Source organism: Globicephala melas, chromosome 8, assembly GCF_963455315.2.
Source record: "Globicephala melas chromosome 8, mGloMel1.2, whole genome shotgun sequence".
NCBI lineage: Eukaryota > Metazoa > Chordata > Mammalia > Artiodactyla > Delphinidae > Globicephala > Globicephala melas.
The window spans coordinates 84,413,190-84,441,163 of record NC_083321.1 but is presented as its reverse complement, the minus strand read 5'-3'; the positions used below and the strand labels follow the sequence as shown (position 1 = coordinate 84,441,163).

General features: G+C 38.0%; 1 protein-coding gene across 2 annotated transcripts in view; it reads right to left on the bottom strand.

Moving 5' to 3' along the window:
* The window catches only part of DDX10 (DEAD-box helicase 10), a 296,493-nt gene that overhangs the window by 247,422 nt on the left and 21,097 nt on the right, over positions 1 to 27,974 (bottom strand). For both annotated transcript variants that reach the window (XM_060304012.2, XM_030836487.3), the window contains exons 9-10: positions 23,229 to 23,313; positions 176 to 277 (exon numbers count right to left, since the gene is read on the bottom strand). In XM_060304012.2, the coding sequence (XP_060159995.1) occupies positions 176 to 277; positions 23,229 to 23,313 (187 nt within the window). The remainder of the gene's footprint in view (positions 1 to 175; positions 278 to 23,228; positions 23,314 to 27,974) is intronic.

Here is a 27,974-nt window from a genome sequence, read left to right as displayed (position 1 = left end):
TTTCTCCGATGACAGTCTTCTAAAAAAGTTGTTAAAAACAAAGCAAACAAAAAGTCCAAAATCATAGAGCAGAAAAGCTTAGAGGGAGGAGGGAATTAGGTATACATAATTAGGCATAATAATTTCATGCCTTCATTTTTCTAACAATAATATCAAGACAGCAAATAGTTCTTACTTGATTTCCTTCACAGGCACTTTCTTCTGAAGAAGCTGCTGCACCATCCCTTTTTCTTCTGAGGGAAGCAAAATTAATAAAGCTTCACCATCCTCTTTGTACCTAAACAAAAAACAAACAAAATCCCTTCCACATTAATGCCATCTGCACTTTACATTTTAACAGTTTGATGAACAGGTAACAAGAAAGCAAGTTCACCAAATTAGTAAATATGAGGAATACCATTTTTTTTAACTTCTGTGACAACAGAAAACTAGGGCTCTTGAACACCTTTTTCAAAATTCATCACTAGTTACAATTCCCATTGATTTTTAGGCTATACCACAGTAGAAGAAACAAATCAATTAAGAAGAATTTCTTAAATAACGGTCTACCTATAGCAAGGAGACAATTTCTCATTCAAGTCACAAGACTGATGTAATAAAATTAATCATTTAATAAACATGGCTCCCAATACATTAAGGAAATCTAATCATCTTCCTGGAAATTTTTCTTCTACCTTGGGAATAACATGGTTCAGAGTTCAGAGGCATCAGTTATAAGGAATGGATCTCTGCTCCGCTGAAAAACTTACTACCTCTAATCCATGATTTCTCTTCCTTCACCTAGTATATAGGTGCACCATCAAAAATTTCTATGTAAGTGGGCCATAAGGCACCCCATAGTTACTTAAGCTTCTTGTGCTACTTATATACAGATTTCCTGGATACTTTAGATATTACATGAAAGCAGTAAGACAGAATAGAATCAAGTATTTGTAGAAATTTCTTAAAGACAAAGAATTCTCTGCAGGGTTCATGCTATAAATATGAGGGGCAAATAAATTTTTATAGTTAACCAAATAAACTATTTACTGAAAAACTTTGTGCCAGGTATAAATTATGAAGAACACAAATAAATAGAAGATGAATATCCCTGCCTTCAGTGATCCAACAATATGGTTACCAGAAAAGACAAACTCACACAAAAGCAAGAGCCTCAAAAAACAGTCCCAAAATGGTAAATCACCAAGTGTCAAAGGATAACCACTGGCAATAAAGCGCCATGAACTCAGAAGTGAAAGGAGGACACTAAGGGTTAGCCAGAGAAAAAGAGAAACATGTCACAGCAGATGGAATTTGACGTGGGCCTTAAAAATGGATAGAAAGGGAAAAGCTAAGGTATTCCAAAGAGGAAAAATGGCATGAACAAAGGAGCGGGAACCAGAAAATACAAGACAAACACAGAGTAAACTAAAGATAGGAGAAATTCAACTGAAGCCAGTGTATGTAAGTGCACAGCAGGAAAGACTGCCGGAAGGTACATGAGAGTCTGGTTTTAGAGGACCTTGGATAAGTCTCTAGAGAGACCAACTACCACTGTATATAAGCAGACCTTTATCACTGTACACTGGAGGGAAACTGACTTTGTTGACTTACTGTCAATCCAAAGACTGAAGAGCAATTTTTACCTCACATGTTGATTTCAAAATTCTATTCCTACACAAAAGGGTAAAAAAACTCCAGTGTAATAGCATTACAAAAGTATGTGTTTATATATTTTTATGTGTACCCAGACACATAGAAAAGTATGAAATAAAACATCAAAAGTATTAAAAGGTTAAAGTTAATTCATAAATTTAAAAAAATTAAGGGGCTACTATATACCAGGCACTGAAATAGAGTGATAAAACAGATGCAGTTCTGGCTGTCACAGAGCTTACAGACTATTAGGGATAGACATAAAACCCGTAATAACAACAAAGTGATATGACTGCTACAGTAGACATATGGGAAGCTACAAAAACACATAACACAGAGCTCTACACAATGTGCTCTAGGAGTTTAAAAAAAAAAAAGAAAAAACTGCCCTGAGAAAATGACATCTAAGAGCTGAGATTTAAAGAACAATTAGGAATTATCAACTGTTAGGGGAGAGTCAAGTTTTCCAGGGAGAAAACAGCATTTGAGAGAGTCCAGTGGGTAGTTTTGTCTACTTTGTGCTTGTTTGTTTATTCCATGTTTTCTAAATGCTTGTGTATTAAACAGGGAGATGAAAGTAATTAAGCATACATTTACTCCTTTTACAAAGAATCTGTTTCACAACTGAAAAACTTCTTCACTGTATTTTAATACAGACTAGTATGACTCAAATGTTTCATCTTAATTTACTATGAAGAAATATGAATTTAAAGCATTTCCCCTAAGCAATGTTGGACTAAACTATCTGTGAGCACAAATTATTAGTCTATGAAGTAGTGAGGTACCTGAACAAACAAGATATCTGAGAGACATCACAACTACTGAAATTCTAAAATTTTACCAAGGACAGGGTGAAGGTCAAAGAGGACACAGATCAGTCAATACTGACTCACTATGTGTGCACTTACCAAATACCCTCAAAGCAGACCGACTCTTGAAGTAAAATCAGTTACCTTCATAAGTAAAAAAGCTTATTTCATGTGGTACAAAGAAAAACAATTAGGAATAAGGGAGATGAGTGGGTTGAAGGATAACAAACGCTTCTAACATTCCACATCCAAATTCAGAGATGGAGAAAGAAAATAAAAAGGCTTCCAAAGTCTACTTAGGCCAGAGCTGTAGCAAAGGGGTAAAGAGAAATCTCTAGGATATCAAAAGGGAATCCAATGAAGATCTCAATCTTCAGACTGACTCATAAGCAAAAATAAGTCTAACCATCTACATCTATCTTATCTACCCATTCATGCATCCAGGGACAATCTAGGAGGATAAGTCACGAGTAATGTCACCAAGGGGCCATATTCAAACCTTTAACAGAATATACCTAACAGAATATACACATAAAAGGCTAAGGTTAAGACAGACTGCAACACTGAAATTTAGAAGAAAAAGATTCCCAAAGGAAAATGGAAAAACATGTCCAAAGTCGAATCCCACAAAGCAAGCATCTTTTAATAAAGATCATCACTGGTTATTTTACCTATTTTACATCACACACATCTTTTCCCAGAGACAATGTAAAGCACAAATTATCTCCCACATACCAACACCCAAAATTTTCCAGTAAGCTTTTATTACAAAAAGAAAAGCACTTTTAAAAAAGCATAAGCACATTTGCCCCCCTTTTTAAAAAATGCTTACAAGAATAATCTATTTACCCATGAGCTAGCTTTTATATTTCCAAAGCAATATCCAAGACCCAAGGCTAAATATATGCATAGAGAAATAAATGTTCTTCATAAGACCTACATTTTAAAGTTCTATATATTTAGACAGATTATTTTAAGAAACACTGTAGGCATCAAAAAAAAAAAAAAAAGCCCTGCATCTGAAACAAAACAAAAAGTCTCATTTTTACCATCAGTGTTAATACCATCAGTTACATTTATGTAACTCTTCAGAATTTATGATAAGCTTCATTTTACATTAATTTGCCAATCTTAAAAGCAAGCAACCAATAGAAGAAGCAAATAAAAAAGTTCCTGAAAGGCCAAGAAATTGGCCTAAATAAATAAATAATCAGCTGATGACTACATAATGAGCTGATGACTACACTTTCACTTCCATACTCCTTTTCAACTATAGCAGGATTCTGTCCGGAAAGGATCCTCAATAGGTTGACCGTAACTGTCTGATATCAGGAAACTTACTTCTACACCCTACAGCTCACTTGTATCTCTAGCTAAATTAGGAGATCCAAACCACTGACTCTTGGATCCCAATGGTAATTCTTCCAATGAAATAACCTTGAAACAATATGGCCAGAGGAAGGGAAAAAGGCCTTGCCATTCTGGCAATAGTTTGCCTTCTACCCAAGAACCATTAATCCACCAATTCAGATTCCTCAACACAAACTCCATTCTAGTTGAGTCTTTAAATGGCCCTTAAACCTTGCTCACTCCTACCTTCAACAACTGCTGCAGCAGGATCTGACAGTGTTCACAACTGCCACTCTGAGTTCTCCCAGCCTGGTTCTCCAGGTTATCAATCAGGTTATAAAAGAATGTTTAGAAGGATTCGACTTTTGTAATTTTAAAAAATATATATACAAACATACACGAAAAAGAAATTTTTCTAGGTGGTAGAATTTGGGTGGTTTGACTGTTTTGCCCATTGTCTCAAATTTGTATAATAAATAAGCATTTCTTGTGTAATAAAACACAAGTTAGTAAAAACTTTATAAGCTTTAAAAATCTACATCTAACTCTTACCTTGTTTAACACATCCTAGTACTACCAATATTAGTGTATTCGCTTATCTTGACCATTAAATTAACATGTATGAATTTGACTTTCAGACCTAACATATATCGTATGTACCTAAAAGCTGGTGACTAAATATTTGGTGGGTGAAAAAATGCAAACAAACCACTAGATGTTGCACTAGCAGATGAAATACTGGATTTGGAATCAACAGAACTGATTTCAAGTTCCAGTTCTACTATTCATTAGCTTTATAAACTTGGATAATGAGTCATTTTATCACTATATATTGTATTTTCTTATTTATAAATTATACAGTTTGAGTGAGATGATCGAGGTCCCTTTAGGACCTTAATTCTAACACCTGTGACTGTATTAATATACTAGTCATTGTTCACAATACAAGTATGATCAAGAGGTGGAGAAATGGAGACAACTGTTGGTCACACTCTGCTATTCCACAGCCCTTCTCTCTTTTGTCCCCGCCCTGTGTCTGCTTCTATTCTCCCTATGCCTTAGCCTTACCTGTGGCAACCAGCCCCAAGAGTTCCTATCACTGTGGGAGGACAGTGCAGTCAGCCATACAGAGGCAGACAGACAGCCATAAGAATCAGAGTCCAATTGTTCTGCTCCTCCTGCACAACGTGGTACAAAGCAGAGCTTATTCCAGGATCTAAAGATACTACACTAGATTTAAAAAATAAAAAGACAGACTGGGAAATATTCCAGGAAAGATGAAGTCATCTGCAGCCTAAGATCTTAGAAATACAAACAGGTATACCACATAGGCTCAACAGTTTGACAAATGAGGTTCACCATAAAATAACTGGAAAGAAGCCAAGCTGGCTAACATGCATTGCATGGAAAGCTTCTAGCAAACTGAGTAAGTATAAGGATTTATGAAGTTCACAGGGTAAGGGTAGAAAACATTAAACTCTGTCAACTCTGTCCCCAGAAAAGAATTTTTTTTTTTGAAAAACACTAAAGTTTTAATAGATTAAAAAGAAAAAGAAAACCTATACAAAAGTGGTACTGATACTACCTAAAATTATACTTTTAGGAACCTGAGAGATATGATCAATCCCATTTTACAAGAGAAGAAACTGAGGCTTAAAGAGGCTAAGAACACAAGTTCAAAGGGTACACAGCCATCAGGTGACAGAGCCATGTCCAAACCTAAACTTCTTGACTTTTAAGGACAGTGTTTGATCAACTATGGGATATCTGTCTCTCACGGTCCAAATAAAGAAGGAAAATGCATATATTTTTAGTTTATCCTCATGACCATGAATGGCAGCAAACTTAAATAGAAATATCTACTTTCCTTCTCCAAGTACCTGCCTTTCATACATTCTAGAAGCCCTGCATGGAAGCAACGGCCACTAGACTTCATTAAATGAAAACGACTAGTTTGGGGCACACTGACAAGAACATGAGCTGTAGAGTCAGAAAGACCCAAGTATAAACCCCAGCCATGGTACTTCCTGAGTGATCTTAGACACATTTTACCTCCCAATCTCTGAGAAACAGTTTTTTAATAAGAAGACCTCTCTCATAAGGTTATTATAAAGGCTAAATGAGTTCATTCATATTCACCCAGCTATGTGTTAGGAAGTGAATGGCTAAGCCACAACCCATCATTCACCGTGGAGGTGCAGAAGGGGGCAGGGAAGAAGCTACCCTGGCCAAAAAAACAAGTGATATAGTCAAACCTCCTCGTAAACATACCAATGACAAGCCTCCTGGGAAACAAACATGGTAGATCTGCTAGCATGAGAGTCCTCATCTATGAGATACTAAGATGATGTACCAGGTTTGTTTACAGTCTATGCATTTAAGGAGTAGGTCTCTGGGATCAGCTTTGTAACTATACCAGTGGCCCATCGGTGTAAATGATAAACCTCATATATCACTTAGAGACTCTGAGGTTAATCTGGGCCACAGCACACCCTGATGTGGCAAGAATGCACCTGTGGAGCTGTAATGGAGGTCCCAGACCTCTTCCTGCCTTCACCTATACCGCGTGATTACCTTTGTACTTGAAATTACATACTAGTGAAGTTTGACATTAGGTGTGGTAGGCAGCTTCTAAATTACTGGCTCCCAATACAGTAAGTTCCCTACACACAAATCTTCAAGTTGCGAGCTTTCAAAGGTGCAAACGTGCATTCGCGTGTCCAATCACGTAAGTTAGTTCATGTGTCTGGTGTACACTGTCATGTGCATGCATCCTCTACAAGTGGTTATGCTCTTGTGTACTTTACTGTACAGTACTGTATAGAGTACAGTAATACTATAAAGTATTGTTATTTCAAACTAGATCTGCAAGAGGACTTCATTGAACCCTTTGCTGTACAACACAAGGAGTTTACTAATGAAGATCTGATGGAATTGGAGGCCCAGAGAAGGGACCAAGAGAGACAAGAGGAAGAAGTAACTGAAGAACCAAAGAGATTCACGACGCAGGAAATGGCAAGGGGATTTTCTTTATTTAAGGAGGCACTGGTAAGTTTTTCAGGCATAGGACCCTAACGTAGAACGGTACACAAAGGTTGCAGCAGCTCTTCAAAATGCAATCCAGTGCTACCACGCCATCTATGATGAGAAAAAAAGAGCTACTACCCAGACATCACTGGATTGTTTTTTCAGGAGGGTAGAGAGAGTTGAATCCAACAAGGAACCAGAACCTGTGCCATCAACGTCAGGCATGAGTGAAACTGCAGCTTGCCCTACGTCTCCCACTGCTGACAATCCTTCAGCTCTACCATCTCCCACCTCCTCTCCCTCCTCCAGTCAGTAATTCTTCTTGTACTTCTTGTACTATACTCTTCTTGTACTATACTACTGTACTCTTCAAGGTACTGTACTGTAAGATTTAAAATGTTTTCTTTATTTTTTGTGTTTGTTTTTTATGTATTATTTGTGTGAAAAGTATTATAAACCTATTACAGTACAGTACTATATAGCCGATTGTGTTGGTTGGGTACCTAGGCTAACTTTGTTGGACTTACAAATTGGACTTATGAACGCGCTCTCGGAACGGAACTCGTTTGTATGCAGGGGACTTAACTGTAATCTGGGCCTCCTGGCCAAGATGAAGTGTTGACACTGCTCTTGGCAATGATTTTTTGTGTGTGACACCAAAAGCAAAGGCAACAAAAGCAAAAACAAACAAGTGGGACTACATCAAACTAAAAAGCTCCTGCACAGAAAAGGAAACCATCGGCAAAATAAAAAGACAACCTACTGAATGGGAGAAAATATTTGCAAACCATATATCTGGTAAGTTCTAAAATATTCAAGGGGGCTTCCCTGGTGGCGCAGTGGTTAAGAATCCGCCTGCCAATGCAGGGGACATGGGTTGAAGCGCTGGTTGGGGAAGATCCCACATACTGTGGAGCAACTAAGCCCATGCACCACAACTACTGAGCCTGCACTCTAGAGCCCGAAAGCCACAGCTACTGAGCCTGCGTGCCACAACAACCGAAGCCCACGTGCCTAGAGCCCGTGCTCTGCAACAAGAGAAGCCACCGCAATGAGAAGCCTGCGCACCGCAACGAAGAGTAGCCCCCGCTCACCACAAATACAGAAAAGCCCGCACGCAGCAACGAACACCCAACGCAGGCATAAATAAATAAATAAATTTAAAAAACCAAAATAAAATAAACTATTCAAGGAATTCACACAATAGCAAAAACCAAAGAATCTCATTCAAAAAATGGGCTTGAGGAGACATTTTTTTCAAAGAAGACATACAAATGGTCAACAGGTACATGAAAAGGTTCTTAACACCACTAACCATCAGAGAAATGCAAATCAAAACCACTATAAGATAATCACCTCACAACTGTCAGAATGGCTATTATACAGAAGATTGGAAATGACAAGTGTTGGCAAGGCTGTGGACAAAAGGGAATCCTTGTGCACTGTTGGTGGGAATGTAAATTGGTGCAGTCAGTACAGAAAACAGTATGGAGGTTCCTCAAAAAACTTAAAAATAGGTGGAGCTGGGGAACAGGGCAGAAGAGTAAGATGTGGAGATCACCTTCCTCCCCACAGATACATCAGAAATACATCTACATGTGGAACAACTCCTACAGAACACCTACTGAACGCTGGCAGAAGACCTCAGACCTCCCAAAAGGCAAGAAAGTGCCCACATACCTGGGTAGGGCTAAAGAAAAAAGAATAAACAGAGACAAAAGGATAGGGACGGGACCTGCACCAGTGGGACGGAGCTGAGAGGGAGGAAAGGTTTCCACACACTAGGAAGCCCCTTCGCGGGCGGAGACTGCGGGTGGCGGAGGGGGAAGCTTCGGGGCTGCGGAAGAGAGCACAGCAACAGGGGTGCGGACGGCAAAGCGGAGAGATTCCCACACAGATGATCGGTGCCGACGGGCACTCACCAGCCCGAGAGGCTTGTCTGCTCAGCCACCGGGGCGGACGGGGCTGGGAGGTGAGGCTCGGGCTTTGGTCGGAGCACAGGGAGAGGACTGGGGTTGGAGACGTGAACACAGCCTGCAGAGGGTTAGTGAAGCACGGCTAGCCGGGAGGGAGTCCGGGGAAAAGTCTGGAGCTGCCGAAGAGGCAAGAGACTTTTTCTTCCCTCTTTGTTTCCTGCTGCGCGAGGAGAGGGGATTAAGAGCGCTGCTTAAAGGAGCTCCAGAGACGGGCGCAACCCGCGGCTAAAAGCGCGGACCCCAGAGACGGGCATGAGACGCTAAGGCTGCTGCTGCTGCCACCAAGAAGCCTGTGTGCGACCACAGGTCACTATCCACACCCCCCTTCAAGGAAGCCTGTGCAGCCCGCCACTGCCAGGGTCCCGGGACCCACAGACAACTTCCCGGAGAAAACGCACGGCGCGCCTCAGGCTGGTGCAACATCACGCCGGCCTCTGCCGGCGCAGGCTCGCCCCGCACTCCATACCCCTCCAACCCCACCGCCTGAGTGAGCCTGAGTCCCCGAAGCAGCTGCTCCTTTAACCCCGTCCTGTCAGAGCGAAGAACAGACGCCCTCTAGAGACCTACACGCAGAGGCGGGGCCAAACCCAAAACTGAGCCCCGGGAGCTGTGAGAACAAAGAAGAAAAAGAGAAATCTCTCCCAGCAGCCTCAGAAGCAGCGGATTAAAGCTCCACAATCAACTTGATGTACCCTGCATCTGTGGAATACATGAGTAGACAACGAATCATCCCAAATTGAGGAGGTGGACTTTGAGAGCAAGATTTATGATTTTTTCCCCTTTTCCTATTTTTGTGTGTATGTCTATGCTTCTGTGTGAGATTTTGTCTGTATACCTTTGCTTCCACCATTTGTCCTAGGGTTCTATCCGTCCCTTGTTTTTTGTTTTTTTCTTTAAAAATGAATTTTTTTATTAATAATTTTTTTTTACTTTAATAACTTTATTTTATCTTCATTTTATTTTACTTTACCTTCTTTCTTTCTTTCCTTCCTTCCCTCCCTCCTTTCTTCCTTCCTCCCTCCCTCCTTTCTTTCTTCCTTCCTTCCTTTCTTTCTTTCTACTTTTTCTCCCTTTTATTCTGAGCCATGTGGAAGAAAGGCTCTTGGTGCTGCAGCCAGGAGTCAGTGCTGTGCCTCTGAGGTGGGTGAGCCAACTTCAGGACACTGGTCCACAAGAGACCTCCCAGCTCCACATAATATCAAACGGCAAAAATCTACCAGAGATCTCCATCTCAACACCAGCACCCAGCTTCACTAAACGACTAGCAAGCTACAGTGCTGGACTCCCTATGCCAAACAACTAGCAAGACAGGAACACAACCCCACCCATTAGCAGAGAGGCTGCCTAAAATCATAATAAGTCCACAGACACCCCAAAACACACCACCAGACGCGGACTTGCCCACCAGAAAGACAAGATCCACCTCATCCACCAGAACACAGGCACTAGTCCCCTCCAACAGGAAGCCTACACAACCCACTGAACCAACTTTAGCCACTGGGGACAGACACCAAAAACAACGGGAACTACGAACCTGCAGCCTGCAAAATGGAGACCCCAAAAACAGTAAGATAAGCAAAATGAGAAGACAGAAAAACACACAGCAGATGAAGGAGCAAGATAAAAACCCACCAGACCTAACAAATGAACAGGAAATAGGCAGTCTACCTGAAAAAGAATTCAGAATACTGATAGTAAAGATAATCCAAAATCTTGGAAATAGAATAGACAAAATGCAAGAAACATTTAACAAGGACCTAGAGGAACTAAAGATGAAACAAGCAACAATGAACAACACAATAAATGAAATTAAAAATACCCTAGAAGGGATCAATAGCAGAATAACTGAGGCAGAAGAACGGATAAGTGACCTGGAAGATAAAATAGTGGAAATAACTACTGCAGAGCAGAATAAAGAAAAAAGAAAGAAAAGAACTGAGGACAGTCTCAGAGACCTCTGGGACAACATTAAATGCACCAACATTTGAATTATAGGGGTTCCAGAAGAAGAAGAGAAAAAGCAAGGGACTGAAAGAATATCTGAAGAGATAATAGTTGAAAACTTCCCTAATATGGGAAAGGAAATAGTTAATCAAATCCAGGAAGCACAGAGAGTCCCATACAGGATAAATCCAAGGAGAAATACGCCAAGACACATATTAATCAAACTGTCAAAAACTAAATACAAAGAAAACATATTAAAAGCAGCAAGGGAAAAACAACAAATAACACACAAGGGAATCCCCATCAGGTTAACAGCTGAACTTTCAGCAGAAACTCTACAAGCCAGAAGGGACTGGCAGGACATATTTAAAGTGATGAAGGAGAAAAACCTGCAACTAAGATTACTCTACCCAGCAAGGATCTCATTCAGATTTGATGGAGAAATTGAAACCTTTACAGACAAGCAAAAGCTTAGAGAGTTCAGCACCACCAAACTAGCTTTACAACAAATGCTAAAGGATCTTCTTTAGGCAAGAAACACAAGGGAAGGAAAAGACCTACAATAACGAACCCAAAACTATTAAGAAAATGGGAATAGGAACATACATATCGATAACTACCTTAAATGTAAATGGACTAAATGCTCCAACCAAAAGACACAGATTGGGTGAATGGATACAAAAACAAGACCCATATATATGCTGTCTACAAGAGACCCACTTCAGACCTAGAGACACATACAGACTGAAAGTGAGGGGATAGAAAAAGATATTCCATGCAAATGGAAACCAAAAGAAAGCTGGAGTAGCAATTCTCATATCAGACAAAATAGACTTTAAAATAAAGACTATTAGAAGAGACAAAGAAGGACACTACATAATGATCAAGGGATCGATCCAAGAAGAAGATATAACAATTGTAAATATTTATGCACCCAACATAGCAGCACCTCAATACATAAGGCAAATACTAACAGCCATAAAAGGGGAAATCAACAGTAACACATTCATAGTAGGGGACTTCACCACCCCACTTTCACCAATGGACAGATCATCCAAAATGAAAATAAATAAGGAAACACAAACTTTAAATGATACATTAAACAAGATGGACTTAATTGATATTTATAGGACATTCCATCCAAAAACAACAGAATACACATTTTTCTCAAGTGCACATGGAACATTCTCCAGGATAGATCATATCTTGGGTCACAAATCAAGCCTTGGTAAGTTTAAGAAAACTGAAATAGTATCAAGTATCTTTTCCGACCACAACACTATGAGGCTAGATATCAATTACAGGGAAAGATCTGTAAAAAACACAAACACATGGATGCTAAACAATACACTACTTAATAACGAAGTGATCACTGAAGAAATCAAAGAGGAAATTAAAACATACCTAGAAACAAATGACAATGGAGACACGACGACCCAAAACCTATGGGATGCAGCAAAAACAGTTTTAAGAGGGAAGTTTATAGCACTACAATTCTACCTTAAGAAACAGGAAACATCTCAAATAAACAAGCTAACCTTGCACGTAAAGCAGTTAGAGAAAGAAGAACCAAAAAAAACCCAAAGTTAGCAGAAGGAAAGAAATCATAAAGATCAGATCAGAAATAAATGAAAAAGAAATGAAGGAAATGATAGCAAAGATCAATAAAACTAAAAGCTGGTTCTTTGAGAAGATAAATAAAATTGATAAACTATTAGCCAGACTCATCAAGAAAAAAAGGGAGAAGACTCAAATAAATAGAATTAGAAATGAAAAAGGAGAAGTAACAACTGACACTGCAGAAATACAAAAGATCATGAGAGATTACTACAAGCAACTCTATGCCAATAAAATGGACAACCTGGAAGAAATGGACAAATTCTTAGAAATGCACAACCTGCCAAGACTGAATCAGGAAGAAATAGAAAATATGAACAGACCAATCACAAGCACTGAAATTGAAACTGTGATTAAAAATCTTCCAACAAACAAAAGCCCAGGACCGGATGGCTTCACAGGTGAATTCTATCAAACATTTAGAGAAGAGCTAACACCTATCCTTCTCAAACTCTTCCAAAATATAGCTGAGGGAGGAACACTCCCAAACTCCTTCTACGAGGCCATCATCACCTTGATACCAAAACCAGAGAAGGATGTCACAAAGAAAACTACAGGCCAATATCACTGATGAACACAGATGCAAAAATCCTCAACAAAATACTAGCAAACAGAATCCAACAGCACATGAAAAGGATCATACACCATGATCAAGTGGGGTTTATTCCAGGAATGCAAGGATTCTTCAATATACGCAAATCTATCAACGTGATACACCATATTAACAAACTGAAAAACCATATGATCATCTAAATAGTTGCAGAGAAAACTTTCAACAAAATTCAACACCCATTTATGATAAAAACCCTGCAGAAAGTAGGCATAGAGGGAACTTTCCTCAACATAATAAAGGCCACATATGACAAACCCACAGCCAACATTGTCCTCAATGGTGAAAAACTGAAAGCATTTCCACTAAGATCAGGAACAAGACAAGGTTGCCCACTCTCACCACTCTTATTCAAAATAGTTTTAGAAGTTTTAGCCACAGCAATCAGAGAAGAAAAGGAAATAAGGAATCCAAATCGGAAAAGAAGAAGTAAAGCTGTCACTGTTTGCAGATGACATGATACTATACATAGAGAATCCTAAAGATGTTACCAGAAAACTACTAGAGCTAATCAGTGAATTTGGTAAAGTAGCAGGATACAAAATTAATGCATAGAAATCTCTGGCATTCCTATACACTAATGATGAAAAATCTGAACGTGAAATCAAGAAAACACTCCCATTTACCATTGCAACAGATATGTAGGAATAAACCTACCTAAGGAGACAAAAGACCTGTATGCAGAAAATTATAAGACACTGATGAAAGAAATTAAAGATGATACAAATAGATGGAGAGATATACCATGTTCTTGGATTGGAAGAATCAACATTGTGAAAATGACTCTACTACCCAAAGCAATCTACAGATTCAATGAAATCCCTATGAAACTACCACTGGCATTTTTCACAGAACTGGAACAAAAAATTTCACAATTTGTATGGAAACACAAAAGACCCCGAATAGCCAAAGCAATCTTGAGAATGAAAAACGGAGCTGGAGGAATCAGGCTCCCTGACTTCAGACTATACTACAAAGCTACAGTAATCAAGACAGTATGGTACTGGCACAAAAACAGAAAGATAGATCAATGGAACAGGATCAAAAGCCCAGAGATAAATCCATGCACATATGGTCACCTTATCTTTGGTAAAGGAGGCAGGAATGTACAGTGGAGAAAGAACAGCCTCTTCAATAAGTGGTGCTGGGAATACAGGACAGGTACATGTAAAAGTATGAGATTAGATCACTCCCTAACACCATACACAAAAATAAGCTCAAAATGGATTAAGGACCTAAATGTAAGGCCAGAAACTATCAAACTCTTAGAGGAAAACATAGGCAGAACACTCTATGACAGAAATCACAGCAAGCTCCTTTTTGACCCACCTCCTAGAGAAATGGAAATAAAAACAAAAATAAACAAATGGGACCTAATGAAACTTCAAAGCTTTTGCACAGCAAAGGAAATCATAATCAAGACCCAAAGACAACCCTCAGAATGGGAGAAAATATTTGCAAATGAAGCAACTGACAAAGGATTAATCTCCAAAATTTATAAGCAGCTCATGCAGCTCAATAACAAAAAAACAAACAACCCAATCCAAAAATGGGCAGAAGACCTAAACAGACATTTCTCCAAAGAAGATATACAGACTGCCAACAAACACATGAAAGAATGCTCAACATCATTAATCATTAGAGAAATGCAAATCAAAACTACAATGAGATATCATCTCACACCAGTCAGAATGGCCATCATCAAAAAATCTAGAAACAATAAATGCTGGAGATGGTGTGGAGAAAAGGGAACACTCTTGCACTGCTGGTGGGAATGTGAATTGGTTCAGCCACTATGGAGAACAGTATGGAGGCTCCTTAAAAACTATAAACAGAACTACCATATGACCCAGCAATCCCACTACTGGGCATATACCCTGAGAAAACCATAATTCAAAAAGAGTCATGTACCAAAATGTTCATTGCAGCTCTATTTACAATAGCCCGGAGATGGAAACAACCTAAGTGTCCATCACCGGATGAATGGATAAAGAAGATGTGTCACATATATACAATGGAATATTACTCAGCCATAAAAAGAAACGAAATTGAGCTATTTGTAATGAGGCGGATGGACCAAGAGTCTGTCGTACAGAGTGAAGTAAATCAGAAAGAGAAAGACAAATACCGTATGCTAACACATATATATGGAATTTAAGAAAAAAAGAAAAATGTCATGAAGAACCTAGGGGTAAGACAGGAATAAAGACACAGACCTACTAGAGAATGGACTTGAGGATATGGGGAGGGCGAAGGGTAAGCTGTGACATAGCGAGAGAGTGGCATGGACATATATACACTACCAAACGTAAAATAGATAGCTAGTGGGAAGCAGCCGCATAGCACAGGGAGATCAGCTCGGTGCTTTGTGACCACATAGAGGGGTGGGATGGGGAGTGTGGGAGGGAGACGCAAGAGATAAGAGATATGGGAACATATGTATATGTATAACTGATTCACTTTGTTATAAAGCAGAAACTAACACCTTTGTAAAGCAATTATACTCCAATAAAGATGCAAAAAAATTAAAAATTAAAAATAGAACTACCATGTGATCCAGCAATTCCACTTCTGTGTATTTATCCAAAGAAAAGAATAACAATAACTCAAAAAGATATACGCACCCTCATGTTCACTGCAGCATTATTTACAACTGCCAAGATATGGAAGCAACCTAAGTGTCCACCAATGGATGAATGGATAAAGAAGATGTAGTATATATATACAATGGAATATTATTTTGTGTTAAAAAGAATGAAATTTTGCCATTTGCAACAACATGAAAGGACCTTAAGGGCATTACACTATAGAAAATATGTCAAGAGCAGGTGGGGCAAAAATAGATTTAAAAATATAAGTGAAATAAGTCAGAGGAAGACAAATACTGTATGATCTCACTTATATATGGAATCTAAAAACAAACAAACAAAAAACCAAGCTCATAGATACAGAGAACAGACTGGTGGTTGCCGGGGCTGGGGGCAAGGAGTAGACAATATGGGAGAAGGGGAACAAAATTTCAGTTATAAAATAAGTCATGCGGGCTTCCCTGGTGGTGCAGTGGTTGAGAGTCCGCCTGCCGATGCAGGGGACACAGTCCGGGAAGATCCCATATGCCGCGGAGCGGCTGGGCCCGTGAGCCATGGCCGCTGAGCCTGCGCGTCCGGAGCCTGTGCTCCGCAACAGGAGAGGCCACAACAGTGAGAGGCCCGCGTACCGCAAAAAAAAAAAAAAAAAAGTCATGCAGATGTAATGTACAGCGCGGTGACTACAGTTAATAATACTGTACTGTATATTTGAAAGTTGCTAAGAGAATAGACCTTAAAAGTTCTCATCACAAGAAAAAAAAAATTCTGTAACTGTGTATGGTAACAGATTAGACTTATTTTGATGATCATTTTGCAAAATATACAAATACTGAATTGTTATGTTGTACACCTGAAACTAATATAATGTTGTATGTCAATTATTAAAAAAAAAAAATGGAGTTTGACTTCTGAGTCTAGGTCATAAAAAACATTGCTGCTTCCACCGTACTCCTTCTTCCCCTCTCATTTGCTCTCTCTGATGAGGCCAGATGCCACATTGTGAGAAGCCCTCTGAAGAGGAGGACCACATGGAAAGGAACTGAAAGACACCTCTGACCAACAGCCAGCAAGAGAATGAATCTTGTCAACAAGCACATGCGTGAGCTTGGAAAGAGACCCACCCCCACACCCACCCCACCCCCCGTTGAGCCTTAAAGTACCTGTGACACCTTGATTTGCAATCTTGTGACAGACTGAGCCAGAGGACCCAGATGAGCCACACCTGAATTCCTAACCCACAGATACCATGAGATAATATATGGTTCTTGCTTCAAGCCACTAAGTTGTGGGGTAATTCATTATACCACAATAGATAATTTATATGTTATCTCTGATTCATGAGTCTGATTTGAGAAACTAATTGTGTTATCTCAAGTGCCTCTCTGTTCCAGACCCTGTTCTAAGTGCTCTGGAACCATCAATTAAGTAGACAAATTCCTTTGCCTTTATGGAGCTTACACTCTAATGAAGAGAAAAAGAAAACAACAATAAATAAGTAAATACTCTAGTATATTTGAAGGTGATAAGTGCTATGGAAAAAAGATAATATAGAGCAAGGTAAGGAGGAGTGGTTGGGGCAGTGTAAAGAAAGCCATGTGGATACTTGAGGGAAAAGCATTCCAGTGTAAGAAACATAATATAAAGGCTTTGAGGCAAAAATATGCCTGGCATGCAGGAGAAATAGCAAGACCAGTGTGGAGCAAGGGAACAAGCGGAGAATAACAGGAAATAAGATTGGAGGGGGGTTGAATAGCATAGGCCCAGTAGGTCACACTGGCTTTTATTCTGAGTGAAATGGGGAGCCATCAGAGGAGTCTCATGATCTGAGTTGTGTTTTTAAAGGATCATTCTGTCTGCTGTATTGAGAATAGACAGCAGGAGAGCAAGGGGGAAGGGCTAGGAAATAAGAGACTCCTAAGAAATATCAGCCCCCTTATCTACCTCTCTAGCTATAGTGGTCATACTCTACCCCAGCTCAATGTTTTTTGATGCAAAATAAAGCATTGGTTTTGCCTTTTTGCTTTAAATCCTAGATAACAACAAAGGCAGAAGGCCATGTGAGGAAGCACCAGCCTCTATCTAGGAGGAGCTGAGTAAAGTTAGCATCTTCAGTCAATGAAGGAATCAAAGTAATAAGAATTCTCGCTAGCAAAGACTGTTCCTATCTTATACCTAAGATATACACAGTATGTTTCAGTAAATTAATGCTCATGGAAATTGTCTTTTCACTTTTATTATTTCAATTTACAAATCAATTAAAGACACTATTTTAAAAATTCTCATTATCTATTCCATAAAGTACTAGTATTTACCACAAACAAACCATGAACTCTGCACAGGTTATCACATTAGAAATTTTAACTACTTCCCATCTTCATATTTGCTGTTTTTAATCTAAACTGATGCAAGCCAGTGTGCAATGCAAAGAACTGGCCTCTGCTGCCCCCTACTGGAATCACATCTTGCTACCTAAATCTCCCACAAACAAAATCTGAGATCCACAAAATGCAGCCAGGCAAATAAGGCTCGGTTGAAATACTGCTGGAATTTTACCACTACTCTGGAAAACCAAGCAGTTATATATATAAAGTCCCAACTCTTATATATAAACTCCCAACTGTTTAAATATACACAGTTATATATAAGCTCCCGTCTTCCACCCACAGACCCCTACTGCCCAAATAAAAGCATTTTAAAAATTAGGAGTATCTGATATGTAAGGACTTTCCATTCCCAAATCCTTTTTATTTTCAACTGGGCATTTTTATAAGAAATAGAAGAGCTTGGTTTTATGAGTACTAAAAACTACAAGCCCTAAAGACGTTCGCTTTTAAGTGGTAGAATGTATCACAGAACACGGCTTTAAAAAACTATATTCATATTCCTTGCCTCACTTGTTTCCTAAACGAGATCATTTTGTTAAAAGGGGTGTGGATAGTTAAGAAAACAAATTTCTCTCAATTACTAAAGATCAAAAGAATTTTAAACAGGTGAATAAATTAAAACAGAATAAAGCACTTAAGGCAACAAGTACCTAAACCACCCTTTATTTTTAGCTAAAACACAGAAAGGAAAAAAACAGATTCCCCAAACCTTAGCTATTTTGCCACAAAGCAGTGAATTCATTTCTCAATATTCATACAGTATAGTTCACTTCCAAAAGCAAACACTATCTGGCAACCTAGTTTTAATTACAGCATATATACAGGATTTTAATTAGTTTCAAGCTTTAATTTAGCTTTTATTCAATTCAATTATCCAGTCTGATGGCCCACAAAAGTTCTAATTTATCTCTAAGCCCATTAATGGTAACTTTCTGCAGTTTGGTTCTTTTTTTTATTAGACTGACAAAGAAAAAATAAGCATTACATATCCTAAACCTTTCCACTAACTATACATCTAAAATAGTCAGTTCAAAACATTTTTAATTGGTTACAAAGGGTCAAACAAGCTTGTACTTTAAAAATCAATGACCATATTAGAAACTACATTATAATAGTTTTTCAAATTGGTATTCTCTCTTCAAACACAATCATTGTGATGTTGTACCTCATCTTCACCTCGAGTCATTAAAACCAATTTAATGCTTACCATGGCATGTTCAACTACATAAGATTTTTAACAACTTCTCCAGGAACCAAGCACCCTGAAATATTTCCCCTTCTTGAAACTTTTCCTGATATACTGAGATGTCAAATAATCTTCATATAGGATGAATAATTTTAAAATACTGCTAAATGTATTATATAAAGGAATCAGTTTAACCTGTCCATGCCCACACCATTGGCACATCTAAAAAAGCCTGTCTGGCCTGGTCCAATACACTAATGAGAGATGATATCCACCAACCTCACCTATCCAGAGGCCCACAGGGCCATGAAATGCAAATGTGTGCATAGATAAATGTACAAATTCATACATGCTACACATTTACTGAGGAGAATTAAACAGTGTATTAATTCCACCAACCACTACTAATGACTTCTCTAAATATCTCACTATGAAAGATAATCCAAACATGTATCCAACACAAAGACCACTGATGCACCATGTACCTTCTTACAAAATGGAAAACAAAGCTGCTGTTCTACCTATGTCCCATTTACTTAGATCCCACTAGAAACCAAAAGGTTACCAGTCTAAAGACAAGTCTGTCTGAATGTACAATGAAATCATACACAGAGCCTAGTTCTAACTCTATTACTTGCTCAAATTATATAATTACAATAAAAAAGACTTACTTTTGAATCCTCTAGTACAATCCTACTGTTAAATAGTTTTATCTTTCACTATTGTACTATTCTCTCCTTTCCTTCTTCATGCTGGTCAAAAGAAATGCTTTTAATTTAAATGAGTACATTTTGATCATAGCCCATGTTTAACAGCCCAAAGGGTAAATCTGAATCAATCGAAAAATGTTTAAACATTAAAACATTTTATGAAAATTAGAAAATTATAGGAAGAAGGAGCTCTATATCTTGTTAGGCTGTAGAACAGGAAAAACCTCCACTTCAACTGAAACAACGACAAAATTGACCAAATACAAACAAAAAAACTTTTTCCCTTTAAAGCCATCCAAGAACAGTAGATACAAAGAAATTTATGAGACTCAACTCCAAAGGGACTTCCTAGATAAGCAAAGGATAGAGGACACATTCAAACTTGAGGCCACTGGCTGAAATGGGTGCAGGGCAGGTAGAAAAGCAAGCCTGCTGGCGAATGACAGACTTTGCTTAGATGAGGATTTCTTCTTTTTTTTTTAAGATTTATTTATTATTTACTTATTTTTGTCTGCATCAGGTCTTTTAGTTGCGGCATGAGGAATCTTCGTTGAGGCATGTGGCGCACGGGCTCTTCGTTGCAGTGCACAGACTCTTTGTCGCGGTGCGTGGGCTTCTCTCTAGTTACAGAGTGTGGGTTTTTTCTCTTCTCTAGTTGTGGCGCACTGGCTCCAGGGTGCGTGGGCTCTGTAGTGTGCAGCACGCGGGCTCTCTAGTCGAGGAGCACGCAAGCTCAGCAGTTGTGGCACACGGGCTTAGTTGCCCCATGGCATGTGGGATCTTACTTCCCTGACCAGGGATCAAGCCCGTGCTCCCTGCATTGCAAGGCGAATTCTTTACCACTGGACCACCAAGGAAGTCCCTAGATGAGGATTTAAATCTTGGGTCTTAAAGATCCTGCCATCCCTGGGAACTCATTAAATAGAAGTTGGTGGCTTAATAATCAGAAGTAACTTGGTCCATTTAAACCAACAGTTGGTGTCTCTTCCATCATTAAGCATTAATGTCTGACTGACATCCATATTATAAATACTCATGCAGTTTTGATGAGAAAGAAAACGTAAAACCAAAGAGATAGTACATCATAACCAATCACAACCTTATTGTGATTATTATTTAGGTTGCTTCCAGTTTTCTTTTTTAAACAAAATATACCCACATTTGAAGAACCTCATATTTGAATCTATGTGAGGTAAAAATGCCTGTTAATAAGCTCACACCTCAAAAACCTACAGAAATCTCTGAAAGAAAACTTTCCTTTAGTTAGTAGGGGGGGTTATGTGACTCAGAAAGATTATAACCTCTCAGGAGACAAAAATGTCTATTTCTCTTTGCATGTGTAAACCTGAGAGTTGCCATGTGTTCTCATGACTGCAACAAAATTAGAGATAGGAGTAAATAATCAATCACATTCTACTGAAATTATGCATTTTATTGTCTGTATTCCCTCCAGGTTTCAAGATGAACGAGGTCAGGAATCATGTCTGTTTTGCTCGTTTTACCTCCTACTATGTACAATGCCTGGCACTTAATATGTATTTGTTAAATCCATATAGAAAAAATGAATGAGTGAATCCAGATTACTTTCAGCTCTAATGTCTTTATGATTTTCTATTTTATGGTTTTATTATATGAATCTATGGTTCTTTGGTTCAACAATTTTAAGTAAAATGTATTTTAAACATATACCAGTAGTATTCAAAAGAACTTTTCACAATGATGGAAATGTTCTATACCTGCTCTGTTCAAGATGTGGTATTAGCAGTTTAAATGTGACTAGTGTGACTGAGAAACTGTATTTTTATTTTAATTTAATTTTACTTAATTGAAATTTAAATAGCCACATGTTGCAAGTGGCTGCAATACTGCATGGCACACAGACCATTCCTTAACTTTAGGGAACAATGTTTTACAACTGACTAGGGGCTCAGTGTTTGGAGATGCTTATGAAAAGGATCACATTTTACGATATGGACACATAGAACTCTTGTATTTTCTAGTAGTCCCTCCCTCAAAAAAAATTATCAAGGGTAGTTGGGATTTGAGTCTGAGTTAAAATACAGAAAGATATATTATATAGCACATAGTTAACAGAGGAAGAAATATCTTGTATCAAGTTGCCTCCCAAGAACTTGTATCTGCCAATCAAAACTGAACCCAACTGTTTCTCCTCTGTGAAGTTTTCTTCTCTACTTCCACAGGAGCTCCATAAAACTTCTGTCAATACCTCTAATACTGTATATGCCTCTACTATAGACTGTTTTCGAGGTACTAAAACATCCTTAATGGAATGGACACTATATCTTATTTTCATGCACAAGCTCACACCAGGCCTAATCCAGTACCTCACATGTGGTTGGTCTTTCATGAATGGTTACTTAGTGAAAAAGATTGAAATCCGGGGTCAAAAGATCTGAATTCTAGTTCTGTTTCTGCCATATACTTAGTGATTTTGGGTCTAACACTTAATTGGTTATTTCCAATTCTTACCATTACAAATGTCAGTAAGATGAACACCTTTATAGAAACTTTATTAAGATCAATTTCTGGACGTGGAATTACTGAAGCAAAAGGAAGAACTCTAAGGCTTTTGATAAGTACTACCAAATATTACCCATAAAGATGCTAACATTTATAATTCTACCTGCAGCACACATCTCCCAACTTCACTGCAACCTCAATGGCAATGATATAGCACGTTACCCTTTTCATTCATTCATATACCTTTCTATGCCCTTTCCTCCCAAATGACTGACTTTGCTATATTCTTTTCCAAATAGCTCCCCCACATTCCTGAGCAAACACAGGATACTTTTACTGGGGGTAGGGGGAGGTGAAAAGGGAGTATTTGGGAGTAGCCTCCAGCAATGCCTCTAATTCCCACACTAGAAAAAAGGAAAAGAGAAATCTATGACTCAAAACCACCTTGTCTCTTATTAGAACCTATACCAGAGAAGGTAAGAGCACAGATCTAGACTACAGGAGTCAGACTGCCTTGGTTCAAATCCTGGCTCTATGGATTTTCACACAAAATGTTTAACTGCTCAGAACACTCAAGTTTTGTCATCTGAAAACAGAGATTGAATAAACAGTCTTATACCTCATCAAAGAGATGATGTTCAGTGAGCAGTTCTAATGAAAAGCTTAGTAAGGGAAGAAAGAACAAAAACACTAAAAGAAGATTTTCATGGATTTTTCTCAGCCCTCATCATCAAGTCTCGGCCACAATGACTTAGCAAGAGCTGTCCACTTGCTAGCAACCAATGTCACAAAAATGTCAAACCAGCAGTCACTTACCTGAATTCCTCCATTCTTTGTTTGTACACAGTTCAGAAAGCACGCTTTTTTGCTTAGATAAAACCAAAAGCAAAGATATAGGCTGGAACACCTACCTGGCAGTTCTACCTGCTCTGTGAATATATGTGTTGGCATCCTCTGGACAATCAAACTGAAGAACCCAATTCACAGCTGGGAAATCTGTACAGAAGGAATATCAAGTTGAAAACACAGTTCCAAGATCTTCCTGCTGCACTATTTTTATTTTATAATATTGCTTGCCAGGGCTTTCCATCACATCAAACTGATAGATATCATCTGTGGACACTATTAAAATTAACTGCATGAACTGAGAGATAATAAACACTTCTCTTCTTTGACAAACTGAACTAAAATTAATGACAGTGTTTGAATGTGAAGATTATTTTGTATCTGACAGAGGAGACAGACTGCTTTGTGTCACACAAATAACGAAATACCCTGATAGTTAATAACCTAAAAGAACCACTTCTCATGAGCTCCCAGTGAACTATGAAACTGGTTGATAAATTTTAATGAAAATTTACTTTTCCTGCTATTTCCATCTCCATTCAAATTAATGATGTCTTTTTAAATCCCTCTCCCCATTTCCTAGCAATAATTACTTCATATTTATTTCTGGCTGCAAAAGTTTCCATTCATTCTCAGAGATCCTGGTCTCAACAACTTAAGAGAATTACCTTTAGTCATTTACAGATTTTGCCATAAGGATTTCAGATCAATGTCTATCACAGAGAAAAAAGCTAAGGGAGGGAGGGAAGGAAGGAAAAAGAAAAAGAGAAAGAAAAAGAAAAAGAAATATTTGGGAAGATAATGATACCTATGGATACCTATGAGCATAAAAACTACAACCAAGTTATACAAGCTATTCAAAAGGGTTGAATGTATTTAAATGGGCATAACCCAAGAAAAACAGAAAAAAGATATTTAGAACAATTCTCTCCCTTGGGACTTGAAGTAACCAGGTACCTCAGAAGGCAAGGATATATTTCAGGGTTGTAAAAAGGAAGATAGGTTGAAAGTAGCACTCAGATCCTCAGGTTCCCTCCAGGATCCTATACACTGGGTCTCCTGAAGAAAAGCGAAAGTCTTATTCTCGAGAAAGGCTTCAAGCCAAGACACCAGAGAGAGTGGAAAAAAGAGGCACCAAAGCCAGAGTGAAAACAGGGGTACTGAGTGTAAGTCTGAATGCTGACTGGGAGCCCTCTATGTCTACTTCCTTGCTAGGCTTCTAGAGAGCCAGCAGCAAGCTTAATCCTTCTGCTCAAGAGGTTGAAGTATTCTTACCTGGAGAGACTGAATGTTCAAAAAGAATACACTTTGACATCCTGGTCCTCCACAAGATGACCAACTCCGTCTAAATCCCCTCGCAATGAAGGCCGTTAGTCAACAAGCCTCATCCACATACAAATCACTTCAAATAAGTTTCTTGATGCCTCACTGTTACATATAATAAAAGACTGTCAATTGCAGACAATCGAGAAAAGTCTCAAAAATGAAAAGACAGATAAAAGAGTAAAAATGAAACTCAACAGAAACAGAAACAATGTGAAGAGAACTTTAACCTAATATCGTCAGAGAGCTAAAACACTGCATCCATCAAATAAGAGTAAGAGGCTATAAAAAAGGAACTCTTGGTACTTCATTAAAATTTTAATCAGAAAAGTTGAAATATAAAATCAAGAAATCCCCCAGAAATAACAAGAAAAAGACAATGAAATGGTAACAGAAGAAACAGGAAAACTAGAGGATTGATCAAAGAGGTCAAATACTCTTCCAGAAAGAGAAAATAAGGGGGGAATGGGAAAATGTTATAAAAAAGGTATGAGAAAGGAAACAAGCTAAGTACACAAATTTCCCATTAGTAAGCAGTAATTACATACTCAAAACAAATATTGAATATTTATTTAATCAAATCACCAAAGAAGCAATTCAGAAGTATATTTCCTGCAACTGAAAGACATGAGTCCCTATTGTGTGCTGCTCAATACAGAAGGTATTCAAGTTTTAAAATTTAATAGAATTAATAACTCAATCTTTCCTCATTGCACTGGACACATTTTAAGTGGTCAACTGTCACGTGTAGCTAGCAGCTATAGTATTAGACAGTGCAGACACAGAACATTTCAGTGATCAAAGAAAATTCTACTGAACACTGCTGGTCTAGATTGAAAAAATATACTGAATGCGCCTATACAACAAATGGGACCTCACACTAAGGCACATTATCATAAAATTTCAGGACTCCATAGATAAACAGAAAACACTAAGAACAGCCAGAAAAAGAAAAGGTGGCTACAAAAAACAGAATCAGAAAGGCAAAGGTCTTTTCAACATAATACTGACTACCGTAAGACAATGGAGCACTATCTGCAAAATTCTAAGAGAAAATTATTTCAACCTAGATTTCTATTCTCAATACAACTATCATTCAAGAATAGGACATTATCAGATATGCAACAATTCAAAAAATGTACCTCCCATGCACTCTTACTTCGGAAGCTATTAAAGAATGAGCTTTAGTTTAAAAAACAATAATAATAATAAATCAAGAAAGAGGAAGGGGACTTCCCTGGTGGCGCAGTGGTTAAGAATCCGCCTGCCAATGCAGGGGACAAGGGTTCAATCCCTGGTCTGAGAAGATCCCACATGCTGCGGAGCAACTAAGCCCGCGAGCCACAACTACTGAAGCCTGTGCGCCTAGAGCCTGTGCTCTGCAGATGCCACCACAGTGAGAAGTTCGTGCACTGCAACGAAAAGTAGCCCCCATTTGCCACAACTACAGAAAGACCATGTACAGCAATGAAGACCCAAATGAAAAGTCTCACGATGACAAACATGCATCAGGCTTATGGAGCAACCAGTCCAGATAAGAGCTGAAGACTTTTAAAAGGCTGCAACAAGGAGATCCCAAGGGAAAAAGAAACAGACTGTGTTTGAACTATTAGGAAACTAGGAATGTGACATCTGCTGGAACATCTGAGGAAAGTTAGAACAGGAAACACAAAACTAATTTTAACTCAATCATTAACTTGATATAAGAAATGTACTTAGAAATATGAAGCTAAATACCAAGAGAAATAATGGCTTCTGGAGAGTGAGGAGGGGTAGAGTACAGCTTGCTATGTCTCATAACTCATTTTTACCCATATCGCATATTATTCATTAAGAAATAAAACTGAGAAAAATTAAGACTAAAGTTTAAAAAAGATACTGGTGTACTCTAAAGAAATCCCTGTACATACTATGAGATACACTACATAAATACACTGGAACTTTATACACTGACATGGAAAGCCTTGGAAAGCAAGTCATAGACTGGTATGTATAATATTATTTTATACACTTCATAAACACATAAGATAATACTATATATTGCTCATGAATACATTCATATAATCTTTTTAAAATAAACTAGAAGAGAGATTCTTGACATTTTTTGTGCCACAGTTAAAACCTATGAACCCCTTTTCAGAATATTTTTTAAATGCATAAAGTAAAACATATAGGATTATAAGAGAAAGCAATTATAATGAAATAAACATTTTTATTGACTTTTTTATATAGCAATGTATATGCTTATTTACTAACATATTAAATAACACAACCTAGCTGTATATCTAATAACTACCATAATATCAAAATAGTACTAAGTGTAAATAATATTCCAAGATATCTACAGAAACTGTAATGTAAAATGAAAATATCTATGATTTTCAATTGATGACAAAGTTACAAGTACTACCACAACAGTTCGCTGCTTACATTTATAATTGAAGGAAATGCTAAATCTCAGTTAAAGGTTAGTGAATATGTGTAATTTTTTCCCCACCTAAGTTCATAGACACCCTGAATTCTATCACAGACAAGAAGTGAAGAGCCTTCAATTAAAAGGTTACCTACCAACTATATGACAGTAAACATGTCTATGGAAAGGAGGAGAGGGAAAATAGTGAGACTGGGAAAGGGTACAAAAAGGATTTCAACTACATCTACTAAATATTTGGTTTCTTTAACAAACTGCAAGGAAAATATGACAAAACAGTAATATCTGTTCATTGTGATATATCAATATACAGAATACATGTTATATATGCAATATAATTAATTGCTTATTTTGACCTAAACTATTTTAGGTTCAAAAATCGGGAGGGGAAGGGTGGTATCAGAGTGTAATGTAAGTAGATAAAAACATAACTAAAATGTTTCAAAACAGTACATTCAAAACAGTGATGAGGAGCAGGGGGTGGGGGAGGGTAGTTGGAATGAGTTACTGTGGAGCTGAGAAAATAACCTAGAGAGCTTTAAAAATATGCATACTTAACTACTGCTGCCAGTCACATGGGAATGAACTTTATGATGACTGAGATATGCTTTAAAATACTCCCAGAGGGATGGAAGACGGGGGGGGGGGGGGGGGGGGGGGGGGGGGAGCTAAGTGGGTGGTCATGAGAAAGATAACTGCTCAAACTGGGTAATATGTATATGAGGGTACTTTAGACTCAATCTCTGTGTATGTTTAAAATTTACCATAATAATTAATGTAATAAAATTAGGTGTTTGAAGAATTCAAATTACCACTTATTTATCCTTATCTTTTGTTCTTGCCTCTAAACTAGTTATCCTCTGTAATTACTTCCATACCCCATCCCATCCCCAAAAAGCCATCAGTTGTATGATATTATAATGGCTTTTTGAAAGTTTAAACACATTAAATGTAATGATTTTAAAATAAAAATTAGAATGGTTGGAGAAAAGATGTACTTCATTGATTTTTCTTGTTAAGTAAATTATAGTATTTGTCAAAGTTTCCAATTTTCAAA